The sequence below is a fragment of the Zosterops lateralis genome (genome assembly GCF_965231275.1).
Source record: "Zosterops lateralis genome assembly, chromosome: 4".
NCBI classification, from domain to species: domain Eukaryota; kingdom Metazoa; phylum Chordata; class Aves; order Passeriformes; family Zosteropidae; genus Zosterops; species Zosterops lateralis.
Window position 1 is genome coordinate 26,608,450 of NC_139765.1, and position 24,694 is coordinate 26,633,143.

At 42.5% G+C, this 24,694-nt stretch overlaps 1 protein-coding gene across 1 annotated transcript; it reads left to right on the top strand.

The window, feature by feature from the left end:
- Positions 1-15,463: 15,463 nt before the first annotated feature.
- On the top strand, positions 15,464-16,837 carry PDE6H (phosphodiesterase 6H; the record flags this gene model as incomplete). Its single annotated transcript, XM_083860681.1, has 3 exons — positions 15,464-15,603; positions 15,864-15,904; positions 16,761-16,837. The coding sequence occupies 3 exons, from the start codon at positions 15,464-15,466 to the stop codon at positions 16,835-16,837; spliced, it is 258 nt and encodes an 85-aa protein (XP_083716807.1).
- Positions 16,838-24,694: the final 7,857 nt, after the last annotated feature.

Here is a 24,694-nt window from a genome sequence, read left to right on the forward strand (position 1 = left end):
ACAAATTAGATCATCGGTTTGCAAACAACAAATCTGGGCCTGCAATGAGTGATAGACTGCTCTTAATGCATTGGCAGCAGCAAAATAAGCAAATCATGTCTATTGCCAATAGGCTTACATTCACTGCCCTGGATTTGCATATCCATTAAAAGTGTTTGTTGTAAACAAACCTTTAAAAGGTTGTAAACAACTGAGGAAAAGGGCTCTTCTTCAGGGATGAACAGATCTCATAAGAGGGGACTGATTTTTCCAGGCAGATATTGCTTTCATTTAGCTAGTCACTGACACAATGATTCTTGCCTTATGAATTTCAAGGGAAAAGCAGAGCGTATGTCTGTCTGACAATGGATTCCCATTTAGCAGGGGCTATAGCCTCAGAAGCATTTCAAGCTTCCATTAATTAGTTTCAGCATCAAGAAAAATTATTTTATTCTCTGCCTCTGTTTTTCACTGCTGCACTAACACTTCCCTTGGGCCAGCACAAGGGACCTGACTTGAATACAGTACTGAGATGAGTTCAAATGGTACCAGGGAAAAACATGTAGGTAAATGTGTAAGTATATATTGGTGAGTTTTCAACCGAGATAGGTTTCCCCATACTTGTTCATAATGGACAAATATGGCTAAACCTTTATGCCAGCACCAGTGGCTGAGTGGGATGGGGATGAGGAAAAGACAGAGCAAATTCTTTCAATTACAGTGCCACTTTATGGCAGCTCATATTGTTCATGTAAGCAGTGCTGGCCTGAGAAAGCTGTGAAGAGTTGGATGTGTTAACTTCAGAAAGTTTTGAGGAAGCCTCTCTGTCTCGTACATCAGCTTCTTGTCTTGGTGTCTTTGCTGTCTGGACTCACTCTCTGATTTCAGTTAAGAAACTGAACACAGTTGAGCTGGGAGGAGGTGAGGGTTGAGGTTCACTCATGGCTTGGTTTGAAATTTCCTTGGTTTTAGCGACTCTGTACAGTGCAATTGTAAATAGTTTTGTTGCAATCATTCTTCCTGAGGAATGCTCAAGGTTAGCTTGGTCTCTTCTGGGTTTCTTTTTAGTTAAACACCAGACTGCATGTGCCTTTGTGTAGCTATTTACACATTATTTCTAAATGCACGTGAGCATAAATTAAGATCAGTTTATCCACAAGGTATAGGGATGTGTAGCTGTGTGCTACCACATATATGTACATTCAGCCTACATAGGTTCATCTGCCTAGTGTGCAGGGGAAACAGATTTTATTCCTAAATTAGAAATTAGTCAGTATGTAATTGTGGGGACATCATGTAATTGCTCTATGCTTCCTATTGGTAAGCAGTGTGAAAAGGAGCTGTAAATGTTGGAATTGCACCGTGCCAAGCAGATGGGAACTTAGAAACCAGGCATGATCCTTTGGGTCAGCATGTCCAGCATCCTTCTGGGGAACCACGTCACTGCCCTGCTGGAAGAAAGGAAAGGTTTGAACCACAATGGAGCAGAACATCACTGAAAGCAAATCTCTCCCACCGAGAATTTCATCTTTGACAAACTGATGCCATGCCATGAAGATCATCTCTTGGCAGACATTGTCCAACCCCAGACGGTTCTTTTGTCTGTGGCAGAAGGCAGGGACAACAGCAAAAGTGTACCTGCTTTATTGCAAAAACCATGGTAAAATTTCAAATATGCTCTTAGTTGGAAAATAAAATTTTTTACTTAAAATATTATGATCAGGTCTTATTTAATTTACCCCACAGATAACAGTTGATTGTACAATTAGTAGACCACATTAATAGGTGTGATCAGCCACTAGTGTCTAAGTTTATTTCAAAAAGTCTATAAAAATTTTAAACGCATATCCTTCTACTACACAGCCTGTACTCCCAACACTCATGTATGTCTGTAGCACCGTACTGGAAACAACAAACCTTGATTATTATTTTTTTAAAACTGTAAGATTAAGAAAATTAGGCGCTTTTTTTTTCTTATTTGAATTTGGATTCCTGCCATTAGGTATCCAGTATTTCTGGATTTGAATTTTTTACAATGGTGCTACATTGCAGCTTTGTGGTGATAAATGTCACCTGTATTTGAGGAACAGAACTACTTTTTGACCTTTAGATGTGACTAATCCAGAAAAATTTCACCTGTCAGAATCTCTTATTTTCACCCACCTGTAATTTCCAAAACTGTCAAATTAGGAGCTGAAATTTCTCAGCCTGGAAGCTCTGAGGGAAAAAATAAAGATATTTCAGTCCAGGTAGGGAATCCATTTTTGTAATTTTAAGAGGCTCAACAGAGTAATACCTTTTAATGCTGCTGTTGTAAAGTGATTTGTTTTGGAACTACTAATTTGCACTTTCACTGAACTCGGTACATAGTGTTACTAACTTTGATTTCTCTCTAATGAGTAATGTTGCTGAATCCTGTCACTGACTTTTGCCTCCTCCTCAAGCTTTTTACAGTCTCCAGGAAGGCTACAGGTGATTTACTCAGAAGACAACATCACGGTGCAGCAAATTCTTGTCACCAGGTGGTGCAACTGTCAGTATTGGTCATGGGTGTCCCCTAGATGGTGTCCCCAGATGGTGTCCCTCACAACATGCAGAGATCCTCTTCCTTGCTGCAGAGATGGGAGGAGGTAATCCAGTCCTGAGGCAGTCACGAGGGGATGGGAACGGGCAAGGTGACAGGTCAGGGAACTTAGACATGAGACCTTTCTCTGCCATATGGGGGAGCATTCACTGCACCATGATCTGCCACCCAACTCCGGTAATCCCAGCACTGCCTTCTCTGACTCTCAATTAAGCAGGAAAAAACGGGTGATACAGTCAACAAAGCATAAATTCATGCCTTTGAATAAAACACAGGCACAAATTGCCCCAGGATTGCCTTTAAAAGTCAGCATCATAAGGTTGATCCTGTAGTGGCTAAGAGAGGTAGTGCCTATTTTCTTTTTACTTGGTGCTACTCACCCCTTCTAAAGTGCTGCAAAGGAGTGTGCAGCCCTTGGGGTGGGAAGGGAAGAGAGGGATGGAGGCTAGATAAAATGCCAGGCAAGGGAGCCAGTATTCAGCATGGAGAGTAAGGAGAGGGAAGGCATGTTGAGGTGCTAATGCAAAGCTCCTGGTAAGCATTTAACTGGGTTTCCCAACAGCAAATCCTATGGGAATTCCTTCAAACCACCTGGCCACTGGACTTCAGTGCTCTTAGCTGGATGAAGAGGTGACCCCTGAAAACATGACTGTGTGCTCCATCTCCAACTCCTCCAGTGATTTCTTTGAAAGATGTAGAGATTGGAGATTTAATACTTGTCTAAGCAGCTTTCAGGCTTGTTAAAGCGCTAATGCCATAACCCCATCACAAGCCTGAAGGTGTGCAAAGACTTCACATGTCACTTCACAATCCCCTGAGGGAGCAAGGGAAACAGGAAGACAGAGGAAGGAAAAGGATTTTGTTGGGGATGAGAGGGTAGGGGCAAAACAGAGCCAGTTTCCTCCAGAGGGTAGCCTGAGAAAGGCTGAAGATGGACAGAGCAGCTCAGTGAAGGAGAGAGAGGGAGGGAGAGCTAAGTTGGTGGGAGGGGGTGAGTGAGTGGGCAGAGCTTGGTGAAGGGAAGACAGTTCCTGTCATCGGGGAGCAAGGGTGTCTTCTCTGTATCCTCTGCACTCCAGAGCCTAGCATGCAGGACAGCAGCTTTTGCTCTCCATCCCTCACTAGGTGCTGTGGCAGAAGTCAATGTTCTGCAGGTGAAGGTGTCCTAGAGAAGTCTCCCACCAGAGCTGGATTTAAATAGGGACTAGATTATTTTAGGACCTCTCAGAAAACAGGTGGTTATGTAAGGTCAAATCTCAGCAAGTGTAATCAAATCTCAGTTCTAAGCTGATCACCAAGCAGGATATTAGGAGGTATTTATTCAAGCATTCCTCCCTGTGTTGAACTTACCACTGAAACAGCCAGAGCTGAAGCTGGGACTAAATTAGGAGAGCTGTGGCATCTTCTCCTCCTCTGCTGACCTTGGGAAATCTCCCTTGCCAGATGCACTCTGACATTCCTGTGCTAAAGACTACTCTCAACAAAGAACTTGATTTCATACCGGAATTTATGACTTCTAGTTAGATTGTGTCCAGCCTCTGGCTAGCTCTTAGGTGCCTTATGCACCTTCATGCTTTAGCTGTAGCTCAGGGCATGCTGCTTGTAGCTATATGACGTCTCTCGAAGCCATGAGACAATAATTACCAGCCTCTCTGTGGCAATGTTTTTCCTTTATTGCACTTGTGCTGTTCACATATTATTGCTCTCACAGCCCTGCCTCCATAAACCCCCACACTATTATTATGGTGGATTCTTGTGGAAGAACTGGTGTGAGAATTGCTGTTCCTCCCACTCCTTCTTTTTCTCTTGTATTAGAGACTTCAGTGTATAAAGGAGAAAAACAAATGTGGTATTCAACAACAGAGCCAATGGCTATTTAAATTCTCAGTAAGTATTATCTAGTTTTATATATTCACAAAAGATTAACAAGCAATGAATGTGCAACATTTGCACATGGTGAGCATTCTCCTCCCAGATCTAATATAAACACACCCAGAAATAACCCATAGGAGTTTAAGTGGGTCTTAATAAAAACTATATGATGATAAAAGAAAGCATGGCAAGAAATCATCATACTGGTCATTTTCACTGTCAATACCTCCAGCACTGGAGAGAGTCCTCAGAGGAGGATGTTCCTATGGGATCCCATCATTGCCCTTCACAGCTGGCCAGTGGGGAAAAAAATCCCCTTTTTCTCTCTCTTCTTTTCCTTTATTTTCTTTTTCTTTCTAGAAATAACTTTCAGCATTACAGTCAAAGTGCACCATGAGCTGTCAGTGTGTCACAAATAAATCTTAGTGTATACAAAACTGTCAGAACATCCTCTGTGCAACACATGCGTGGCCCAAATTCAATGATGACTACTAAACAATTCACTTGTTCTACAGTGTGTTTATTATGATGCTTGACTGGACCAGAAAGAAAGCTGCAATTCCAGGTCCTTGGCACAGAAATATCCTTAGCAGCCTCCCAGTAAGAAGCTTCAATGCAGTTTGTAGTAGAGGTGTGTACCTCCAGTGGGAAACAAGAGTGCAGAGGATCTAAATTTAAAAAAAAAAAAAAAAAAAAAAAAAAGTTTGGAATCTGACAGTGAAAGGCCATTAAAAACAAAAACAAATTAACAAAAAAAAACAAATATCACAACACTAAGCTCTACATTTGTGCAAGATCCTGAGGGGAAAGCAGAAGGCTTAGTACTAGCAGTACACCTAAGCAATAAAAGGAAAAAGAAATTAATTGATTCAGATTTTTACCACCTGGCTTTTCAGCTTCCACAGTTATTTCCACCAGGGATCTGCTATCACATGGCAGCTAGAGCGTTTAGCATCCATGTGTCTGGGAGGTGGGCAGCAACCCAAGAGACAAGATAATGGAACAGGAAGAACTGCCTCCTCTGCCCGTTAGCCAAATGTTCCCAAGGACAGTGTGAGAGGCTCCCCAGAAGCAACCATTTCCTTCTGAAAGCCTCAACTGTTACATGAAAAAAATCATCATAATGGTGGCAAAGGGCTGAACTGAATGAGATTGGACAGCAGTGCTTTTATGCGGTAGGAGGAGGAAAGAAGAATGTCTGTTGCATGGTGTGAAAGCCATGGGAACATATGTGCCCCCTTGAGAAGAAGAATAAATAAACATTTTACCAAAATGTTTTGGAAAACCTTCTTTTATTGGGCTGCTGGTTGCCAAGGAGAAAATATTGATCATTCAAAAAGAAAAAAAAGAAGAAGATGAGAAAAGGAGCTGTCAGGAAAGAAGACATCTGGAGCTGACTTATGTATACTTTCTTCTTCTTAGCCCAGTGACACTGAATCATTTGCTTTACTGATTTAAACTGAATAAAACTCTGGAACTATCTAGTTTCTATTAAAAAAACCCCACACTCTTCTTTTTTTTCTTTAACAAGACGGTATTACTTCTCTGTTTAGTTCAACGCGTGATCATTTTAAGGAGTGCTCATACCATTTAATCACTGTTCACAGGTACATGGCATGTAGTTCATACAGAAGGAATCAATTATGAGAAAAGAAAAATCTGAATAAGACCCTTGAGATACTACTGTGGAAACTCTGTGATTCAGGTACATTTTTAAGGGCAACCACAAGCTCTGATTTATAGCAGTCACAAAGATAACCAGATTAACTACATGGTTTGATTAAAAAGGGAAAAATGTTAAGTTTTAGTTCAAAATATTAATGTTGAGCTTGTTCTGTAAATGTCATTCAGGACAAAAATAATCTTATAAATGAAAAATCAAATATTCTAATTGTGGGCACAGTAAAAACAAGAAAGAAAGAATGCTTCTTAAAATGATCTAACAAAGTCAATCCTATTGTGTCATTGCTAACAGCCTGAATGCAGACATTAAGCAAAGTTAGTGCACAGAAAGGATGCTCACTAATGATATTTCTTTCTCTTGGGACAACTTTGCAATTAGCATGGGGATGCTTTTAAACAATGAATCACAAAGCAGTTAGAAACGAGCTTTTTGTGCCGCATGGCCAAGAACATCAGTCTCCTCAACAGATGCCTGTATGGCTGAGTCTCATCTGCAGGTCTCTTCTATATTTATAAATAAGAATGCTAAAAATGTAGTTTTTTCTCTTGAGATCTGATTGTGAAAAGGGCTATCAGAAAAAAAAATAAATAAAAGGAGAGGATTTATTTTGATTTTCTTTTTTTTTATGCCAATCAGGCATAGTCACTGTAAGTTACTAAAATCATGCTAACATAGCAGTCTTGTGAGTGTGAGACCCTAAGACTTGGTTATCTGTTCCAAGAAAGGCCAGACTCACTACTGAGAAGAAAATATAACTCTGGTAACTAATGAAGTGTAGGACAGACTACATGGTTTTATATCATCTGCTATAAAAAGCCTGAGAATGTCCTAAAGCATTTGTGCCTGGAAGCCTGGGGCCTGTAATGATGTTCTGACACGCACAAGAAGAGCGCCCTTGACTGAATAAGAAAAGCAGGAACTTCATTTTCCTGAAGAAGCCTTGGCAAGGACCATTTGGCTTGAGAACTTAGTTATGTCCCCAATACCTAGTTTGTAGCACTTACAGGGCCATTGCTGATATTTCAGCAAAACCTTAACAATTGATTTATATTTCGTGAAAGGACCCTTTTCTCCAGGTAGGTCACAGAAATCTCCCTCTGAAGCCCTGGTAGTAGAAAAACAGACCCCTGCCTTTTTCATTTCTGCCCTATTGCCAGTGAAGCCTACAGGGTATGAGTGGAAGTGAGTATCAAGATCAGGCTCTTCTGTAAGCTTAGCTCAGTGACACTGAACATAACTTTTATATCCAGCAGCAGGCACAGATTCCCAGAGTCAGCACACCCCTTTTATTGCAGGCTGTTACAGATACTTAATCCCAACACCAAAATAACTGTGCAAGATTTTCTGAAGGAAAAATGATAAAACTTTCCACGAGCATGCCTTCTTCTCTGCATTTTTGAGGGACTAATTTGCATGTTTTCAAGCAACCAAATATCTGTGCCAGGGAAAGCCCAATCCCCTGTACCTGTTTCTAATTTCTACACTAGCACAAATTACATGAGGCTTAGGAGCTTGGTCAGCATTGCAGGAGCAGGATTACAGCATTTGAATCCTCATTTGCAGGCACCTTACTATGCTGTCTTTCTCAATAAAACACTGTTGACATGACAACCTCACCAATCTTCTATGAGACCAATAGACAATCCCATTCTAAATGTAGATCCTACCATGGTTCCCTCACCAGGGATCCAGAGACACTTGGTAGGCTGCCTGTCTTCAGGAGGGAAACCAACATTTTACTGCCTGGTTAATTCTCTGCTCACTCCCAGTTAGGTGTATTGCTGTGGCAAGTGATAAATCTCTATCAATAAATAAGGCACAAAGTCTCCCAGGTATGTGGCACAAGTTTGTAGAGATACATTTCAAAAGTTACTGTGGCCCACACCAACCACGACCCTTATCAGCTGCCTCCCTGAGTCTGTGCCTCAGCTGGGATTTCCTCCCACAGTCCCATGAGCTCAGTCAGCCTCTGGAAAAATCACTGTCTTGTAAACTTGTGTTTTCTTTGTCATTTAAGTGAGCTGCTATTTCTGGCATAACTACTGTTTCCATGGCTACACTAGCTCATAAATAGGGTCAGAAACCTTGGAGATGTTTTTTAAGTGATTCCTTGGAATAGAATATAATCTGGCAGAGGTGATGAAGCTCATGAGTTTTCCTTTGAGGCCATGAGGACTGCAGTCCTGCTATCACCTGGACACCATGGCTTCTGGTGCAGCTCTGGTCTGGATTAAATGGCAACTGTTGTGGTCAAAAAAGCTGGCACTGGCTTTCCTGGGGAAGAAAAGCCTGAGCAGGGAGGGATAGGGATTGGGTACTCAGTCCCTGGGCAGGACATGTCATCCATCTGATGCAGCAGCCAGGCATAAACATGAAGCAGGTGCCTCTTGCTCTGAAAAGAAGCTGTGTGCCCACAACTCCACAAAGTAAATGCCACCCACTTTGTGAGGGGAAGGGAGAGAGAGAGGATGCATGGAGAGGACTGATAATCCTGGGAGATAAGAAAGAACATAAGAAGCGGGGTCCTTTAGGGAGTTTCTGTCATGTTTTGTCAGTGGTAAAAAAATATCTTCATGTGACACCATGGAAATTTTTTCCCACAGTCCACTTTTGTTAAAGGGAAACAAGACAGATTTCATTTGGGAAGCAGGAAAACATAAGGGAGTATTTTGAAAACAACCAACCTGAACATATGTAAATTTTTAAGCTTCAGGAAAGAGGAGTAGAGGCCTGTAGAGCTGATTTCCCCAGGAACTTTACCTACATAGAAGAAGGCAGAAGGGGAGGGGGAGTCCCTGAAAACCTGTCTGCAGCAGATGGAGGCATGGGAATGAGCAACGGGGATGGGAGTGAATCTGCTGCCAGCAGGCTGCACCTCTTTATATCCACACAAGCAGGTGCCTGCCCACAGTAATCGCTTCTGCTGTCAGAAGAGGTTGGGTGCAATCAATCTCCACATATTTGTATACAAGCCCTAGTCAGCACAGGGAAGAGAGGATGCCAACATGATGCTGCCCCCGTTCTCTTTCCTGTGCCCAGAAATTACTGCACAAGCCTCTGAAAGCTGTGTGATTGTCTTAAATGTGTGGGGATGTAGGTGTGTTTGCTCCTTCTCTGCTAGATTGAAAGCCCCTCAGCTACATCTAGGATTTACTTCCCAGCTTCTCAGTGCCCACTCAAGGGCTAGGACCTTATTGATTTTTTTAATGTAAGTTAAGAGTCTCACTGAAGGATTTATCTTGTCTAACATGTGAAAGGTCAGAGGCCTCAGCTATGGGACTCTTGCTCAGCACCAATGCAGTGCTGGCCTGGTGTTCACTGCCAGGGTCTGTCACATCAGTGAGAGACTGTCCCTTCTTGGTCACATCCAGTCACACCCCTGGCTGGCATGGCTGCTCCAAAATCCCCTCCTCCAACCTCACCCAAAGACAAATCCCATCCATCATAAACAAACCCACACTTGGGTTTCATTCTGCCCTTGTGTTGCTCTGATGCTCCTGGTGCTATTCCATTCACTGGGCTTATTTTCAGTCCTGCCAGCCCTGATCTTGTGTAGTGAGGTGAATGCTCAACACAGGTAAGTGATAGGTGCTTCACCATGGACAAAGAGCCCCTGAGGGCTGTTAACCTTGTGGTTATACCTCCAGCCAGACAATTACAAGCCATGACTGAGACACTGCTGCAGCTGAGGATGAGTTCCCAGCACCTTTTTGCAGGACTCTGGACCTCCTCTTTTCATCCTGAGACTCCACCAACTCTTTCCACATCTCTGACACTGATCTTCCAGGCAGTTACAGTGAGCTATTAAAACACATGAGAGATACCAAGGACTTGGTATAAAATAGTATGCACATTGGGTTTTGCTGGGCTGGCGTATGGGCTGAGCTCAGCCTCTGAGGGCCCCTCACAGTAACAATGCTACTGGTACCCAGATGTGACCTGGCTGTTCCCTCAGCCCAACATCTTGGGTCTCAGGAGTGAGTGGTTGGCCACCCACATGCAACACAAAGGTTCCCCATTCCCCGCCTGCCTTCCTATCTGCTTCACTAGAGCCCTGGCAGCATCTCAGAAGCATTCCCTATGACTCCCTTGAGTGGACTCAGCCCTGTTGACACTGGACTAGCTGGGTGCATCGCTCTGTAAGGTGTGTCTTCACCCCTGCAGCACCTCTGAGAAGTTTACTGGAAACCCCTCCAGGCATTCACCAGCACAGGAGAGGGATAAGGAATCCTCCCTTCCCTGGCATGTGCAGACACGTGTGTTCCCAAGAAGCAGCACCACTCAAAGGGCAGGTTATTACTTTATTTCTCTTTGTTTCTCCAGAGATGTCACCCCAGAAGCGCAGAAGCTCCAGAGAAGCCGCAACCTTCTTGCAGAAAGGGGCACATCACCCCTCAGGAGCGTGCCAAGGCTCTGCTGCTCCTCCAGACCTTGCTGGAGCTGTGCCTGCACAACTCTGGTCTCACAGTGCTCCCCCCATTTCACCCCTGCCGTGTAGATGCCCGCCCACGACTGATGCCCTGATGTCACCTGGTGGCAGGGTATATCTGGAGGACAAAGGACACCTCGAGACTCTTTCTACACAGGCTGGAGGACGGGAGTTGAATGATTTGCAAGAGGAGCCCTTGACACTGTAAGTGTTGCCCAGGAGCTCAAAGCAATAGCAAGGGGGGGCAGGGGGATGAAAAAGGAACTGGCTGCAAAACCCAGGGGAGAGAAAAGTCCGGATAAAATTCAATGGGGAAAAATTTTGGATATTTGTGCTTGAAGAGCATGAACAGATCCAGTAGCTAAGAGAAGGAGTTGTGATCTTTGCGTGGTTGTTTTTTGTTTCCTCTATCGTTAGGGCAGGTGCTGCTGCAGTGGTTTGTCTCTCTGGCTGTACAAGTAGGGGCTCCTCAGTTCTTAATGCTTGCCACCCCTTGGTTGGGGCTCCCTGGAACTCCCTTGGCTTGTGTCCTCAGCTGGCTGAGCCTGCATGTGAACAGCACTGGGGGGCTGCCGAGGAGCAGCTGGGACAGAGAGCTGGTGCGTCCTGCCCCAGTGCTCAGCTGCACTTTCAGGGCACATCAATGAGGAGTTTATAACATGATGCCGTGCCTCTGCCACTACTGAATCCCTTCTTTCAACTGGGATAGTCTTTCCAGTGATCCCCATTTGGGAATATGGTTCTACTGGAAACGAGTTTCTGTCTCATCAAGTGCATCCTCTTTCACCTGTTCTTGATCTTAAAACTGTTGCTAGAATGAAGGATTTGAAATCCTGTGTAAGACAGGAGAGTAGAAAGGGCTGAACCTGCATGGGCTTTTTCCCATCACTATGATTAGCCACCTCAAGCAGTTGAGACTGGAGCTATGAGACTCCTCAAAGGCATTGGATTCAATACTCCCTGATGACAACCTGAAAGGATGATGCTAATGGCTCTCCTGAGGCCAAGATCAGAACATGCAAGAAACCCGTAAAAATAATGTGAGCACAAGGATGTTTCCTCCTGGTTTCTGTCTATTCACAGAAGAGTATCTACATGGAGGGCCACAGTTTATGGAGATCTTGTGTCTGACACCCTGAGGCAGTGTAAGACAAGTGCACCTGGCAGAATCTGTATTTTTGAAAGCCTTGGGCAGGGGAAGAGGAGTTCCTACACCAAAACGGTCTGAAGAAGATCAAGTGAGGCATCTACATAATCTGCCAGGGACATTTTCCACAGAGAGTCAGAGATTAAGGAGGGGCAGATTAAAGAATCAGCATTTGTCAGTAATATTCAAGCCCCTTTAAATTTAAATAAAACTAAAAGAAGGATGATTAACCTGGCCAACAACCCCGAGGTGGGATTTCTGACGCAACTGAGATAAGCCCATTAATGCGTATTAGGTATAATTAGCATTCAAATGCAAGCAAAGCTCCTACCTAGAGGATTAAGCCCTTGACTGAGCAGAAATGCTGTCGAGGGCAATTAGGTAATACCCCATCAGAGGAAGGAACAGAGGAAGTCCATGGCAGAGGATCTTATGCCTCAACAGTCTTTGCATCCACAGCCATCAGGTCTTGCCCAGGAGCTGCATGCTGGTGCTGGCAGAACCAAAGAGATCTGGCAGAGCAGGAAACACTGCCAGGGAGGAGGCAGTATAGCACCTGCAGAGATCTAGAGGAGACTCAAAACATTTGTCAAGCCACCTGTTTGATCTGGTATCAAGGACTGTCCAAGTAACCAGGCACGGTAAGTCAAAAGGCCATGAAATTCCCATGGGAAGAAGCTGCTGTTGGCATTTCTTTCATATCTGTGATCCTGGGGTGCTTGTCTGGCTGTGTGTAGCGGCAGTTTGTTCCCAAGGTGTGGGAACTGGGGCAGGGTCTATGCTGTGGGTCAGGGCCCACTCCAGCATGAATGGAGAATTCTTTGACTCTTATGGCAGCAAGCAAGTGCCACCAGCTCCGTGGTGGGAAGGCAGCTTGATTTCAGCAGTAAGAGGAAAGTTGTTATGTGGCATTAAGGTTGCTTTCCATCCTCTGTCATTTTTTAGTGCTGCATGGAGAGAATAGAAGTAGAGGGAGATCAGTAAGGAAAAAGTTAGAATTGTCCCTAATGTTAGAAATGTCTCTAACTAGAAGATTCATTGAGTGCTCTTTATTGAATTCACATAGGTGAGAGAGGATGAAGAGTGATTTGGGCAGATCCTTTTTCCTACCAAATCCTGGGTTATTGAATGGGTAGATGGATACAACTAATTCAGATTGGGGCAAAAAGAAACTTCAAGGGCTGACGGTTTCCATTAGCTATTCCTCTATTGAGTGAAGTCAGGGGCAAAATGTGGACTCAAGGACTTAAGAAGTTTTCACCCCCCAAAGATGTATCTGTGGTTAAGTAACATGCCAGTGCAGAGCAGAGGTTATTGACACAGGGCAGGAATTCAGTTGGAGATGGTGCTCAAATGCATCTTTCAAGTTTTGGGTGTCAGTCCTAAGGGATGGAAATCTGTTAGCTGGTTTATTTTTTCTGTTGTACTTTTGGGAGTAGCCCTTGAGAAGGGTGCCAAGTAACTTGGATGTCAGATTAACATGGTGGAAGTTAAATTGGAAGTGGATGCATGTCCCTTTTAGTTCAGGAGAGGGGTCTAGCACTGAGACAGAAAACAAACTGATGAGAATTGCACCTGAAACAGAGACATAATAATAGACTTTGGCACATTAGCAGACATGCTATGGAGCAGTTTTCTGATGCAAAGCATTTTGTTGTAGGGCAGTATCATCTGAATTCCTCCCACCCTGAGCTACAAAGAGGAACCAAGTTCTGTTTTTGTTTTGGAGGCAAAATGCCTTCATCTCTCAGTTTGACCCTAAAAATCTGTGAGTCAAAAGATTTCATCTCTCCTCCTATCAGTACAGTGCAGGTCGTACCTCTCACTGCACTTCCATTCTCATTCTGTAAAAGGAGAAGGTGACAGTGTTTGCATGTCCTGCCACCAATCTGTGATGAAAAAGAAAAAGCTGTAAATACTGGAAAACAGTTCAGGCACTGCAGAGATGGCAGCCAAATAAGTAACTTTCACGGTTTGATCTGATCCCTGTGTTTGTGGGCACAGTGTGTGCTTAGGAAGCGTTGTGTTACATGCGGGGGAATAGCATCTGTGCATACTTCAGCTTCAGACACAACCATCTGCTGCTCCATTTGGGGCTGCTGGAACCTGTCCAGTCTCCTGCTTGGGATATTACAGCTGAGACAGAAGCCTGACCACAAGCGACAGAAGAACTAGCCTGCCTCTAGGTGCTATCATTTAGAACCATCCTACTGCCACCACAGATGGAAAGATGTCCTGGGTGAAGTATTTCCAGACTGCCACAGATACAGAATATGGCTCTTCACCTTGCACAGATGTGGAAGTGACACAGGAGTATTGCTCAGATTATCTTTCTTCTTGTATATAAGGATTTGCTTTCCAACACTCTGGCTCTTTCAACACAAAGGAATGAACTCACTTTAGACTAAGGAAAAAATCTTTGATGACATTTATAGTTCTGATATTTAAAGTCCAGAGTATCACAGCAGGTGATACTGGGGATTAAGCCAGAGTACTATGGTGACCTAATGAGATTAGTCTCTAGAAGAAAATCCTGAAGCTAATTCCATCAGTGATTACATGCCTGGATGCATAGAGTTGAACACTTGGAGATAACAGATATGTAACAGTCATGGGGAGGAACGTGACTTCAAGGAATAAAGAAAAAAGCTGCATTTATTTTTATCTATAAATGCACTGTTCAGACCATTCTGGCATACTAATTAGCACAAAATTTGATGAAGGGCTCTAAGCTTCCCTGTGGGTACTGGTGAGAGTTACTGCTGTCCTCTCTGGGAAGGAAGCAAAAGGCTCAGAGTGCAGCAGTTCTGCTGTCTAAGACAGCAAACATGTCTCACAAACAGAAATTGCTCCCTGATAACTATTCATCCCCCGTGGAGTTTGGCTCATGTACAGTATGGTGAAGAGGGGTCAGCACATGTAATATAATGCCAAAATGGGTACATCCTGGGGAAAGTTACAGGCTTTACTCCTCTAAATCCTGAGAAATTTCCTAAATTAACTTCTGCCTGAAACATAGTTTCCGGTGCGTTGCCTTAGCCTTCTGTATAATCTTGCAATGATCTTGTGTTATTTCCCATAAGTTTGGTATTGACAAACATTGGGCCTTAATTGCAGCTCCACCCAGATAAAGGACCCATCTGGCCCAGCGTCCCATGCCCATCAGTGTTCTAAAGGTAATGCTTAGGCACAAATATGAGAACAGGTGAAGTATATAATGGTGATTCCCAAGGACAGGATGTTTCTCTAAACCATACATGTGTCTTCATGACTCCTGTAGTAGTCAGGTCCTGAACCAGTAAGCAAAAACCTCAGCAATGCTATTCTAAGGCTAGCTAGAAAAAAACCCACATTGGCATTAAACTTCCTATTTTCCCTAAATTGTGGCACAAGCTTCTGCAGCAACCTGTCTCCAAGACTGCAACTGTGTTTGAGACAAAAAGAAGGTGCTAATCTCCATGACTCTGCAAGACATTGCACATAGGGTAAATGTCTTTTGGCCTTAGCTCAAGTGTCCTTTTTTTGGTGTCTTAATTCTAGCATGCCAGATGAAAGGCAGCGCTACTCTGCTTAATTTGTACGCATTGCAATCTTTCTTTATCTTTAATACCATTATCTTTAATCCTGTCACAATTATATTTTTCATAATTCTGTCATCTGACTCCTGATACCTAGAAAAGATAAGCAGGGTGTTGTGTGAGTCCTTGCTGTTATCTTGCAGACAGAGGGATTTGAGAGAGGCACGTGCCTGCTGCACACAGGCCAGCAATGAGTGAGACCCCAGCTGCCAACCTCAACACTGGAGATGCTCCAACTGGTCCCACCACACCACGCAAGGGGCCTCCCAAGTTCAAGCAGAGACAGACAAGGCAGTTCAAGAGCAAGCCCCCCAAAAAAGGAGTAAGAGGGTAAGGGAATTTTGGAAAGAAAAGAAACTGTGCTAGTTGAGTAGCTCCCCACTGCTACATTGTGCTTCTGTGCATTTTCCCTTGGGCAAGGAGCCAGAAGGCTTCCCCCTGCCTCCAGGTGCCATCAGCTCTCCAACCTGGAGCTGCTTCTCTTCTGCTCCCTGCCCACAATTCTTCTTCCTTATCTGGGGGTTTAGGACATCTCCCCTTTCCTTGCTGCTGCCCCAAACTCACTCTTTACCTGCTCCTTTCTCTCCTAGGTTTGGAGATGACATCCCAGGCATGGAGGGGCTGGGCACAGGTAAGCTCTGCAGGGTGTTGTTGTCAGGTCCTGCTTTAGCACTAATGCAGACAAACTTGATCATGGGAGAGGATTCTGGGATGGCCTCTGTTTCCCTGGCCTGTCTGCAGGTGTCAGGGTCACCAGAGAAAACTAGTTCTGCCTCCTCAAGCTGCCACGTTTATGCTTATGGTTACATACACTATGTGAAGGAAAGGCCATTTATGTATGCTTCAGCTTCAGACTACTTACATTGGGCTGCAGAAATGCTTGTTTGTTTTCTGCTAATACTCTGGCTAAGAATTTCAGCAGCATGAGATTCTCAAAGAAATGCTAAATGCTAAGCTATTAATATCAAAAAATCACAGAAACTAAATCCCAGATGGTTAAGTATTTGTGTTGTCATCAGAATCCTAATTTTAAGAATTTTATGCACCCATCTGGGATTGAGAAACATGCATTGGATGAGCTGTAGCCAGTCAGAACTTTGAAGTATTGATAAAGAGAGAGTTACAGATCCTGAATAATGTAAGCCAAATTATTCAGCATCTGATTAAAACTACACATCTTTGTTCACAGTTTGGCTACAGGTAATTTCTAAGAACAGGAGACACCTCATAACTGGAATGATTTTTTACACCAGTTTACATAGTGACTGAAGAAATTGCTGGCTTGTTTTTGCTCACAGAAAAAAGTACATTGATTTGGTTCGGTCTGACAGGTAGTACCAGATTTGAAATGCTCATATGCCCATTTAACCTTCAAACAGAATCTCATTCTTGTTAATGTTTCCTGAGTAAATCAGCCTTTCCATTAGGAAAAAATAAATCCAAGGAGTGCATTGAAAAGAACACATTTGTCATTTTCTCTTTTGCAGATATCACTGTGATTTGCCCATGGGAAGCTTTCAGCCATCTGGAACTGCACGAGCTGGCCCAGTTTGGGATCATCTAAGGTGTCAGCATCTCTACTGGTGTCACCTGCTGACTCCACAGATCCCGGCATGGTCTTTACCACCTTTGACACTTACATTTGGCCCTTGCATCCACTTGCTTCTGGGCAGGGTGGTTTTGTAAGAGCTAGTTATGAGAAACTTAACTTTGCAGATTAATTTGGCAAAGAAGTTATTCAGGACCCTGAGCAGACCTCATGTTCCATGTGATGAAACTACTGAAAAATGTCTTAATGTCTCCCTGCACCATATTCTTTCTTTTCTCACTGTCATAGATTTTCAGTGTTTATGGTGATACGGGGAGGCCGTATTTGAACGTTTTCCCTGATTAGCTGAGATATTGTGTGCATGTATGTCCAGACCTAATTAAATCAGCCTATTCTATTTTCTTCCTTCTCTTCCTTTCTTCAGCTTTCTATATAGAATTTCCATGGGTAGATCCCCGTGTTATTTGGGCCACCGATTATTTGCTCAGAGTACATCTGTAGAGAACAGCATTAGAGTCACCAGTCCAGACACTAGGCTATTTTCCATAGGAGATCCTTCCCCAGCGGCTCACCATAAGGAATGTGCTGCTAAGATTTACCTCATCAGCAAGTGGGGAAAAGGGCTTGCAAACGCTGTCTCTGCTGTACTGCCCACAGGCTACAAACCATGAGAGTCTGGCTGTTCTCCTAATGTTAAATGAAAATGTGTGCATCTGAGATCAATAGCTAAGTGAATTAATCCTATTATTCATTCCTTTGTGGTTGCAGTTCCAAAGAAGCAGCACTCCAAATGACGGTGCATTTCCTCTCCTTTGATGGGAAGCCCTGTGTGACACTTGTCCTGGTGCCCATACATATTTACATGAGACATTTGCTCCCCAGGACATGCTTGCTGCTTATTAAGACAGAGAATCCCTATAATCTGTCACCAGACTGTGCCAGCAGTCCTGCCACATCCAGCAGAAAATGATATTGCAGTAATTGCTCCCTCTTCCCTGTATTTAGCATAGCACAAGTCTCCCTTCACCCTGCCCCACATAAGCAGGAAGGCTTTTCTTTCTTCATTCCTTGGCAATTTCAAGCTCTAGAGCATGTTTGGACAAGCAGGCAAATGGTGTCCCCAGAGAGAAGTAACAGTAGAGTAAGTGGGGAGGCAGGGCAAGGGTAGGATGTGTACATGAAGGCAAGAACAGAGAGAATCCACTTAACCCCATTGATCTGTGTCTGCTGGTCTCTGGCAGCCTGAGTGCTTCCAAGTGGTTAGGCACCCATAACCACTTAAATGTTCAGGGAAGGCTCCGAGATTCCCTGTGGCCCTGGCATTAAGGAAGGGCTTTTGGCTTGTTTGCAGGCAAGAAGCAAGTTTGTTGTAGCTACACAATATTCATAAGAGGAGGTGGAATTTTTAATCACTGCCTTTAGCTTAAGAAGCCTCATTGCGTAAGAACTGCTTCCCCCTATCTTATCTTTCCTATGCTGAACCTGTGCATGGAAACAAGGAGTGATTGTGGAGAGGAGAGCAAATCTTGTCTAAACAATCAATCCCCATGCATAAAGCATTGCTGTAAATCCGTGGCAGTGCCATGGTTATCTGCTACTGTTATTCCAGAAAGAAAAGCTAGTAGTTTTCAGTTAAAATATAGTTTGAGCACTAAAAGCTAAAGGAAATTAATTCCTGTTGTCAGTCCAGCATACAGCTTTTATTATTCAGCATTCCTACCATTAGACACAGCAGTAAACCACGGAGTGGTTCAGAACTGCAGCACTAACGCAGCACAGAGGTTGTGTACCATTTAGCTAATTGCAGCCCACAGCTGTTTCCTTGGGTAGAGGCAGTCTGTCCTTTCCACTTACTTCCAATTTTTCCTGCCTTTCTTACCTTTTAATGCTTTTTTTTTTTTTTTTTCTTCCCTAAGTGTTCTTTATTTAAATGACATTTTATTTAGCTTTTACTATAGGGAATTGATTACATTTTTTTTCAAGCTCATGTACTAGCCCTCTCCTTCTGCAGTTAAATGTGAATGTTCCTATGGCAATAGTCTCATGTTCTCCCTCCCATTATGCCATCTTGTTACCTATGATCCTTATTCCAACTTCTCAGTCTGTCCTCTTCTCTCTGGGAAAAGACCCATTAGATCTGGGTTTTAATCCTTTAAACTGGCTGCCTCTATTATAATTGAGTTTTCCCCTTTTAAAGTTTTTTTAAGCAGGACAAAAACAAGAGGAGGAAATTTTAATTAGTCCTTTTGCTCCCTTTTCGTCCCAGAACTTGGGAGAACAGCCACAGACAGTGAGATACTTTGTCAGAAAATACCGGGGTAAAAGCAAAATTCTCTTTATTTCAGGGACTGAAGTATTAGCAAATTAGAAGTCCAGGTGTAGTTCCACATCTGATTGCATAGCCCCAGTTGCCATCAGAGAACTACTCCATTCTCCTTCCTAGAGGAGTCCAACAGGACTGCACACATAACCCAGCTCTCATGCCTGGCTGATGAGCTGTATCAGAAGATGGATGTTTTGAGCCAACGCAGTTTGTTAGTAATTTAAAAATAATTTCTATTCATTAATAGGGATTACATTCATTCCTTTACTTGTAAGGAATTTTGAGGCTTAGAAGAAGAGTCTTAAAACACACTCATGATTGTTTTGTCTGAGGTTCTGAGTTTTTTCTAATGAGCCATAATTCCTGAAACTTCCATTTTTCAGTGAAAGATGGCTGTGGTGCAAGAAAGAAAATGTGTTAAAGTAGCTTGTTGAAAGACTTCAGTCTATATGCACTGCAATATGTTATTCTCTGTTCTTTTACTATAAAAGCATGTCAAAAGGAATAAAAATTAATAAAAAATATTTTAAAAATCTTAAGAATGTACTCTGACTTGCTCACAAAATATAGCCAGGGAAAGGCAGATGACTTAGCTTTTCCTTCTGAAATCCTTTCCTTTCCTGGGGAAAGCCCTGAAAGTCACTTATCACTTCTCATTACAAGAAAAACAACTATTTATCTCCAAACAACAGGCAATAAAGCCTGACTGTGAGATCATCTGAGAAGCAGTTTTTTTCCTGTGTGATGACTGGTATATTCTCCCAGAAGTGTTGTGCATGGTTTCCTTCAGACTGAAATCTTTCAGCCAGTTACATCTTCTGGGACTCTATGCAAATGAATGTCAGTGTGTTTTCTACCCTATAGCAAAAAATTGCTGAGATGTGAATGTCACTTAGTTCCTTCTCATTGCCATGACTGCAAGACAGAGTTCCAAGCACTCATTTCCTCCTGCTTCTTTCTGTTGCTGAACTTTCTAGGTGTTCATAGGGTTTCAAGACGGTCCAGTGCAATTGCCTTCTTGTGTTATGCTGTCAACTCTCAGCCTAAGAAGTGTTTTATTTCATGCCATCTTTGGAGCTTTTTCTTGCAATTCATCACTGAGTCCAGTTGAAAATCTTTTGTCTTTGAATGTTCTCTATCCTGTGAGACACAAATATGAGCTACCCAGGACTCCCTTTGTGAGGGCTTTTTATAAACCGCTTCCCAATCACATTTTGAAAGTCAGAAAAACATCTTCTCACATTGTTATGTCTACTTAAAGCCTTAACCAACTTTTGCATCCCATCCACACTGACCCCAGTTTCTGACTCTAGTGAGAAAGTTAATTAAGCCCAGACCTCTGCAAGAGGAGAAGAATGAACCTTGGGGAAAGTGAGAAGCACTCATCTTGCTTCCCTCTCCCCCTAATGACCCTCACAATATCTAAATCACCTCAGGAATCTCAGTTAAAAATAAATAAAAAAACCCCTAAATAAAAAAACCACCCACACCCTCAGTGTAAGTTCTATTCTTCAGGAGATCTGAAGAGCACTAGTGTAAAATTACCATCCTCCAACAGTTTTCAAATCAGCACCTCACTAAGTATCAAGCCACTGTTGCAGTTTCCAATGGTACTGATGAAAAAGGTGTAGGCTAAAAAATGTATCCTTACAATATCATTCTGTGTTTTGTTGGGCACTTTTCTATTTTATAAATCAGATTTTGAGAGTTAGGTAAATTAAGAGTACCCACTACCTTTATGTCTTCAATACTTGATTTGTATCAGAATGTCTTTCAGGGTTGGAAAAGGCATGAACGGTGCTGCATAGCTTCTTTGCTTGCTGGCAACACACAAAACACACAGGGCTTCTGCCCCAAGCAAACCGACCAAAACAAGCATGCAAACAGAATTCTGAGAACAGTGTTCTCTCTGCAAAAGGGGACACTGCTGGCCACTGTGAAGCAGCAAGTGATGGAGAGGCTAGAGCGTGTGCAGAGAAGGACAAGGGAGCTGGGAAAGGATGTGGAGGACAAGCCCAGTGACGAGGTGCTGAGGGAACTTTAGCCAGAAACACTGCAGGCTCAAGAGGGACATTCAGGCAGACTTGCAGAAATTCCTACGTGATCAGCACAAGGGCTGTTTCCCTGTGACACATCACTTCCAGCTGCCAAGTGCTTCAGACACTGAAGTCATAATAATATCCTATAGCATTAAGGCATCAAACTTTATTCCTTGAATTGATGCCAGGATTCTCTTTGGAGTTTTTGCACTTACTTCCATAAGGTTTGTATCAGGTCAACCTCCAAAAAGAACCCTAACCTGCTCCAAACCAGTTAATTGTCTGATTGGAATGGTTTATGATTTTATTTTCTCTTACAACAACTTTTCTATGTATAATAAATCTGCATTCATAAGAATTCCAGAACTTCAAGCAGCATTTAACAGAATAATTACCTACCCTGATGGCAAGATACTGTTGGTAAATTCTTCAGGAAGAAATGTTTCCTTTCCGTCACTACCCTAGCCCAATGCTAATATTGTGATTGAACATGAGAAACTGAAAGCCTTTGGGTGCCTACTCTCAGAAGAACATTATTTCTTGATCTCTCTAAATAGCTAATTATCAACTGGATTCCCAAGTTCCTTCAGACAAAAATGATAGAGACAAATTTCATATGAACTAAATCACAAAGAGATGGAAGTTGTTGCTAGTTATAATTATTTAGTTACAGAGGAAATTTTATATCACCAGTTTCAAAGGTCTGAGAAAGGTACTGTGGGAAGCACCTGGAATTTCTCTCTGAACCTCAAATGAATGTCTCAAGTATTTCCAATAGTACAATCCTCTGGCTTGTTTTCAAACTGTAATTGTGGCTGGTAGCTACATAACAAAATCCATTCTCTGCCCTTCTCCTGTCTTCACCTTGACTTTCCTTAAAAATGAGAAATCTGTATCATAGCCTATTCAGTTCATTGAACTTTGTGACAAGGTATTGAATGTACAGAGAGGATAAATCATTCCAAAGCTCAGACAAATATCCAAATCAAGGGGGTTGCTGCTCACTGACTGGGTTAGAGAAGGTGACCTCTTTGGCTGCTCCAATTGTCAAATAAAATACAGTTCACGGTGATTTAGGCTTGCACATATTGTCTCTGCTTGCAGCAAGCTCAGAGCACAAGAGCAACCCATTGCTGCAGTAAACTTCTGAATACTACTCAGTAACTCAAAACAGTTTTGTTATTTTTCATCAGAGGTCCTTAATCCCTATTTAGTTTACTAAATAGATGGCAAAAAGGCCATTTGATCAGACCCAGAAATGTCTTCATGGGAACATATTTCTGATAGGAGATGAGTCTTTCTTATATGCAGCAGAAAAGTAAAATCATATCTAGTGTCTGGTTAGGCAAATTCAGATAAGAACCACATTGCTAATTTCTCACAGAGGCAGTAATGATACTCAGAAACAACTTTCCACATTATCTGTGCCCTGCAGGTCTTCATACCAAGAGTGTGTGACAGGAAGGTGGATAGGATAACATTTATGGCTCAAGCATTTCAGAGCTCTTGTGCAGGACCACTGGAGAAGTCAAGTTCAAGTCAGAACTGTACAGGATGTCTTAAGGATGATACCAGTTTTGTTTGACAGTCTAATACCTATGCTTACCCACTGGTGCACAGGTGGGATTCCATGAGCAAGAACTGTGTTTGAATGCAATAACCTGCATACTCATACAAAAGCATTGGGAAGAATGGAGATTGGCATGTATGTTAAACTAATGCCTCTGAGCCAAACACAGGCATTGCAAAATTTCTAGCCTAATGCTATAGAACAAGCAAAATTGGTCTTCATTGTTGCCTGCTGTGTGTCTAATTTAAATGAGAAATATGCATAAAAGCACATGAGTTAAAAGTCTCCACCAAATCAGAAAAAAGTCCCTCAGACCCAGTACTTTGTCTTCAGCTGTATCCAGTAATAGTTGCAAAGGACAAGACACAAATTACATACATAACAGCATGTCACTAACATATCTAGTAGCTTCCAGTGATTTGCACTCAAGGATATCCTGAGCCAGAGATTATGTATTTGTCTACAAGAGTACTTGGTAAATTTTTTCTTCATGATGCAGTAGAGGCAGTTTCTGAACTTATAGAGACCTTTACTATCTATGGTACCCTTAGTAAAGGAGTTCACACAATAAACCCTCATACCTAAAAAAAGAAATAAATAGATCTGTGGTCTTTCTCTCTCAGAATGTATAAAAACCCCCACCCCATTTTGCTTGATGCTACCTGCAAGTTTCCTCAATGCTTCCCTTGGAAAAGACAAGAGTACTATATTGACAAAAGTAACCTATTCCTATTACTTTTGGTGCTCCCAGGAAGAAGATGTTGTGGTCACTCATTTTTTGGCCAGTGGTAATCCACTGCAAATGCTGGGTTCCAATTTAGAATACTATTACTTGAAAACTATTAAAATGTCATAATATTTCTTACTTAGAGAGGCCGGGGCACCTTCTGTATTTAAATACAGTTACAAAATGCAGGAGGAGGGTGTTTTTTCTTTTAAGTCAGTGTTAATTAGGAGCAGCATTTAAAGAATTCAGATAGGGCATGGTGAAGATAAGTAGAAGTTACTGGAAGTTGGTGAAGTAAATTTCCTGTGGGCAGATGAAATAATCTTTACAATTACTGTGTTCTAGCAGTAATTTCAAGATTAAAAAAAAATACACTTCACAGCCATTCATGACACACAGGATCAGAACCACAACAGTTGAAAATTGACCATGTTCCCATAAGTCACCATAAATGTACTGCAGCTGGTCACAAAACCAGCTTTCTGGGTCCTTGTGAGAAACTCAGGTGGTCCTGTGTGCTTATTTCAAGGAACCATGTTTTCTTCCAGCAAGTAGTCTCTTTCCACATTTTGTTTTTGAGACATCACCATTCCAAGTGTCAGCCTCCAGCTTCTCCAGTGTTAGCAGTTTATCCCAGCAGTAAAACTCATCTAGGCTCATAGAAACAATGGGACTGAGGGCTTTACTGTGGAAAGAGACATAAAGTCCTTACCCTTCATTAAATAATTAGCAAGAAGGAACATTTTAGAGAAGACGAGGTAGCTGTTGGTTTAATATTTTAGCCATGTATGGCAAGCCAGAGGAGACTGCCTCATGCTCACTAATATCTTAACTGAGTATATTGCATTCTTGGATTTCGAGTCCAAGATTCCCCTAATTGGGTTTTTTCCTTTTCAAAGTCCCATGCCAGAGTTAAAAAGAAGAGCGGATCTCGCAGCTCAGTCTTGAAAGATGTTTATTAAGTTTTTTATCTGAAGGTCAGTGCACCACCTAACACCAGGCTTAGCACACTGAAAGTCACTGCTGCCAAGAACATGAGACCTGGTGTCCAAGGTCTCTTAAAGGTTTCTAACCCAATTAACTCTTGAAACCTACTGTATTTACTATTTTGTACCAAAAATTACTACTAATTCTAAACACATAATTCTCTACATCACTTACATTCTACCAATGTCTTTGTGCCACCGTCACAACAGAAGATGGAGTAGAAGAA